Source organism: Manacus candei, unplaced genomic scaffold (genome assembly GCF_025592945.1).
Source record: "Manacus candei isolate 608988 ecotype Guabito, Panama unplaced genomic scaffold, ASM2559294v1 h1tg000112l, whole genome shotgun sequence".
Classification (NCBI taxonomy): domain Eukaryota; kingdom Metazoa; phylum Chordata; class Aves; order Passeriformes; family Pipridae; genus Manacus; species Manacus candei.
In genome coordinates, this window is record NW_026138160.1 from 688,893 (window position 1) to 694,351 (window position 5,459).

General features: G+C 54.5%; 1 gene segment (V, D, J or C); it reads left to right on the forward strand.

Moving 5' to 3' along the window:
* Window positions 1-443: 443 nt before the first annotated feature.
* LOC127461756 (T cell receptor alpha variable 26-2-like) lies at window positions 444-1,424 on the forward strand. The segment is given in 2 exon segments: window positions 444-556; window positions 985-1,424. Coding segments are annotated over 2 exon segments (492 nt in total).
* The last annotated feature ends 4,035 nt before the right edge of the window (window positions 1,425-5,459 follow it).

Here is a 5,459-nt window from a genome sequence, read left to right on the forward strand (position 1 = left end):
TTATTTGAATAAGGATAGAGGTAATGATAATGGTTTTAATAAGAACATTCACACTGGATGCTGAGTTGACCTCAGTGTAAGCAACACTGGCAGTGGCTCAGCACGCCTGGCAGCCCCCCGTGCCCCCTCCCCAGCCGTGAGGCTGCTGCTCTCAGCAGCGCTGCAGAGGTGAGGAGGGGCAGGTTTGCCCGGTGGGCAGGGAGAGAGGCTCCTGAACGGCGCCGCCCGTGTGCTGCCAGTCCCGGAGTGGATGTGCTTCCGATGGCGTGTCGGTGGTGTCTGGGCTGGCCCCCAGCTGTGTGCTGGGGCTGGCAATGCCAAAGGGATTTGTGCCGCTGCTTGTGCTGGTGCTGTGCGAGGAGGGGGCTGAGCCCGGGCCGGGGCGGAGCTGGCGGAGGAGGGCAGGGGAGGGAGAATGGGTGGGGATGGGAGGGGAGGCGGCCCGTCCGGAGCAGAGAGCCGGGGCTGGCGGGGGCAGCGAGGCGCGGGCGGCGGAGCGGCGGGATGCGGCGCTGGCGGGGCGCGGGGCTGGCGGCGCTGGCCGCGGTGCTGCTCGGTGCGCGGGGCTGGCGGCGGGGGACCCTGGGGGTCGGGGCTGGGGCTGGGGTGGCTACGCAGCTCCCTGGAAGCTGCCGTCCCCTCTGGCTTCTTCACAGACCTCTGTCCCTGAATTATATTCCCATCCATCCCTCCCTCTACACCATCCCACATTCCCTCAGAAAATTCACGCCTCTCTTCTTTGTCCAACTATCACTGCACCTTCCTTTCCTCTCTGTCTTTCTTTCTTTCTTTTGCCTATTATTCACACATTCATGTCTCCACTAGTGATTGACATTTCTATTACTGCACATGTTGACGTCCTCTGGATACTCTTCTCCTCATCATCTCTGTATGTCCCTGACTGCTTCTGCAGGATTTCTTCTGAGAAACAACTCACAGGACAAAAAGAAATTCTGATATTTTTCTTCTTTGTCTCTCTGGCAGTGGCTGCGGGCAGAGCCCAGGTGCAGCAGGAGCCGTTGGCACAAACCCCCGAGGGCACGGAAATCACCATCAACTGCTCACACCCGACCATAAGGACCAATGACTATATTCACTGGTACCGTCAGCTGCGGGGCCGCGGCCTCGAATTCCTCGTGAGCTTTCACAAAGGCTCCAAAGATCTACCCGACGAGGCGGGACAGGTGTCGGTGTCGCCAGAGCGTCGCTGGAGCACCCTGTGGCTCTCCGGGCCCCGTGTTGGGGACGCGGCGGTGTATTACTGTGCCCTGGCAGACACGGCCAGAGGAGCCGGGGCTGCGGCCGGGCACGAACCGCCGCGGGCGGGGCCGGGCGGGGCCGGGGGCACAGCGCCGGCCGGGGACAGCAGGGGCCGCTCCTGCTCCTCCAAGATTTCTTTCTCAAACCATGTCCCGCCTTCCTAGGCCCCCTTGTTTCAAAGGGCTTCTTTCCAAGGGGCTTTCCGAATCGGTGTCCTCAACAGGCCCAAGCCCAACCTCCAGAAGTCGAGGGTACAGGTTTGGTTCATGCTCCTCCTTACTTCATCAAGTGTGGAAAACTCTATCGTTTCATGGTCGCTGTGCTCCAGACGGCCTTTGATCACCACATCTCTCACCAACTCTCCTCTGTTTGCAAACAGCAGGTCTAGGTGCTGTATAAACTGCCTGACAATCAAAAAAATTAAAATTCCACCAACGGCATTGGCCTTTATGCCAGAGCAGATGCAGGAAATCGGACATAAGACTGTAGTGGCTGCCAAGAGAAAGTTTCACCAGTCACAAGGGATGAGATGTACATGTTACAGCATCGTCTCCCCCAGACCGGCAGCCAACTCCTCAGCACAAACCCTCTGTGGGGAGCAAGGAAGCAGTGAAGAGCTCTGCACCCACCTGCAGCTCTGCTGGGAAGTGCAATCCCACAATCCTTGTCCTTGCTGATGTGCCCGTTCTCCTGTAGGTTCAGTGTCACAGGGATGTCACCTCCTGCAGTATGTCACTGTCTCCCTGTCCCCACCTCGCTGTGACAGCCCTCAGCTGCCCTCACCTGCTTTGCTGCATTTTCCAGCCTTGACTCATTCAGCAGCCAAAGGATGGTTCCCCTCAACAGAGGAGCCATTGCAGGCTGTCCCAACCTCCCATTCCTCTGTCAGTGGAGAAGGCTCTCCTTGTGCCATCACCCACTTCCACTGCTGAGAAACTCCTTTCCACTTTGACAGCTTGGAGAGTGTCTGCAGGGGTGGGAAAGCCAACACGGAGGCCAGGCTTGAATTCAGCAGAAAGATGTGAGGAGTCAAAAGGGGGAAAGGACATCCCTGCATGTGGAGGAGAGCAGTGCAGGGAGCCCGGGGGCATCTGAGAGTCTGTCCTCCTTGGTGGAGGAGAAGTTCCTGCACGGTGCCTGTCTGCCTGTCCCTTAGAGGGAGAGGAGACAGATGGTCCCACCAGGCTGACCATGGTGGGACCTTGCTGCCAAGGGGAAGCAAAGCAAACAAAGAAAAGGCAAAGGCAAAGCCATTCACCTCTCCTGGTACCAACATGGAAAAATGTCCATCCTCACTCAGCCCAGTACCATGTTCTGAGTCCCCTGAGGTGTCTCCCTGGGGCTTTCCCAGTATCTTCTTTAGGGGAGGGACCTTTTGCCACAATAGCATCTGAAGATGTGGGAGCAATTGAAACAAAGAAGATAAAAATACATGGCTAAAGTTTAAGGCCTATGTTCACATAACCTTCAGAACTTAGCCTAAGTATGACTCTGCAAAAGTAACTGTTGCAAGTAGAAAAACAACATGGCTGGAAGGGAAAGATAATAGTTGGAAGAAGTGCTTCAGGACACAGCAGGTGTAATCAATAGCTTTACAAGGGGTCTAAAGGATGGATGGGGGATGTTGCTGCTTGGAGTGATAATCATATGTAATAGCAGGTATAGAGAATAGGTAACCAAATGTATAGTTAGATAAGACATCTACCCACCTAACTTTGTACTGAACCTTGAAGAATGTGTGTGTTAGATAAAATTTGGAGCTTGTTTACTTCCATGTATAAATGCTTGTTGGGTTCTGGCACTCGTTGGACATGTATATGGCAGTGCTACCCCTACGTGTATGGCAGCTGAGTAAAGGTGTGCTTTATCTATACACTGCGTACCTGCTGTGTAGAAATTGCCTTGAATCAAGGTCACAGCCCCCAGAGTTGATGGGCACTGTCACAGCTGAGGATGCTGCCAATGGCAGCGGAGGTGGAGGATCCCACCACAGTGTTCTGTGGGAAGGAGCTGAGGATGGGCCCGGGCAGGGTCACCAGCACAGCCGGTGGCTCAATGACAACGGTGGAGCTCTGGCACTGCCTGACACAGCACTCATTGCAGCTGTTGGCCAGCGGGGCCGTGCCACAGGCTGGCAGGGATGGCATGGGATGTAACAGGACATGGGATGCCCAGTGTCAGGGGGCACCTGGGAGAGGGAGCAGACAAGAAACAGAGCACAAGCGTGAATAAGAGCAAACAAGGTCACTGCTGAACTGGGAGCTGCAGGCATGGCAAGGAGCCACACCTTCTTCCTTGTGCTGCAAAGAACAGCCTGGCCCAGAGAGTCTCTCTCCTAATTTGTTAAGTAAAAGCCACATTCCAGCCTCTCTCTAGCACATATTTTACAGCCAACAACTTGCCATGACAGCAAGCTCCAGGGCCCAGCACAGGACACAGCCAGAATCATCTGAGATGTCCAACCAGTGGAGATCTCACTGTGGAAAAGGAGGAGAAGGGGCTTCACACTCACCTGGTTCCCAAGCAGAAGGAGACAAGAGAAGTGGATGAGACAGCAGGGGCTGGGGCTGCCTTTTCTGCCTGCCCTTCACTGCCACTGGACCAGGGACAGCCTTTGCAGAGGTAACAATTTCATCTTGAATGCAAACCATCACAGCTGATGGTACAGGCTGTGCTTTGGTTTCCAAACTGCTGCATTTTCGTTTCCGGGTTTCTTCCACGCCCCAAGGATGGGTTTGTTTGAACCCTAGGATTTCTAGGGTAAGAATGAAATAATGCAGCTCAGGACTCAGCTCCAGGGCTGGATGGATCCAGAGCAGGCAAGTGATGTGTCAGTCTGGATCACTCTGGTGGGGTTGTTTGAAGTGCTGTTTTCAAGAAGAAGCTGCAGCAGTCCTCCGTGGACACCCAAGGACTCCTGGGCATGAGGATGGGCCATGTCATTCCCTTTCTCTCCCTCCTCAGCTCACCCCAACGGTCACTGGTTGTTGCTTCTCTACGTGTGCTTTGGGCGGCTGCTTTGACCCCGTCCTGTCTAACACTGCCCTCAGGAGAGCATTTGGTTTATTTTGAATCTTCTGTCTGTGTGCAGCCTGTGAGTACACAAACAGTGCCACGGGCTTCCCTGGGGCCTTGTCCTTCCCCACAGTGCCCCAGCCCTGTGGTGTTGTCCCCAGGTGTCCTCAGCAGAGTCCATCAGTGGTTGTATTCCTGGTTTGAGTGCACTCGTGTGCAGCCAGGTTAGTGTGAGTTCATGTGCGTGGGTTTGCATGGCGAGGTTTCGGTACTGGGGGAGCACTAAAGGGGTACCTTCTCTGAGAAGCTGTGAGAAGCTTCCTCCATGTCCAACAGAACCAATGCCAGTCAGCTCCAGGATGGACCCACCACTGGTCAAGGCCGAGTCAATCATCCATGTCAGTGACACACATCTGTGACAACACTTGTAACAGGGGAAAAAATGATTGTGCAGAGGAAACTGCAGCCAGAGGGGAAAGGAGTGAGATGGGAGCAGAAATCACCTGCAGCCCATGGAGGAGCAGGTGAATGCCTGAAAGATGGCTGTGAGCCTGTGGGAAGCCCATGCTGGGGCAGGCTTCTGGCAGGGACCTGTGGACCCACAAACAGAAGAGCACATACTAGAACAGGTCTCTAAGAAGGACTTGTGACCCTCTGGGGGACCCAGGCTGGATCAGTCTGTTCCTGAAGAACTGCACCCCGTGGAAAGGGATCCACGCTGGAGCAGTTTATGAAGAAGCATAGCCCAAGGGAGGGACTCACACTGGAGAAGTCTGTGGAGGACTGTCACCCATGGCAGTGACCCCAGGCTGGGGCTGGGGAAGGAATCCTCTCCCTGAGGAGGAAGCAGCGGCAGAAACAAGGTGTGATGAACTGACTGCAACCCCCATTCCCCACCTCCCTGTGCCACTGGAGGGGAGGAGAGAGAGAATTGGGAATAAAGTTAAGTCCAGGATGGAGAGAGAGGTGGGGAAAAGGTGGTTTTAGCCTTTGTTTTGCTTCTCGTTATCCTGCTCTAGTTTTGATTGGTAAACAATTCAACTGATTTTCTTAAGTCAAGTCTGTTTTGCCCATGCAAGTAAACAGTGAGTGATCTCTCCCTGCCCTTAACTCATGAGCTTTTCATGATATTTTCTCTCCCCTGTGCAGTTGTGGAGGGAATGATAGAGCAGCTTCAGTGGGCA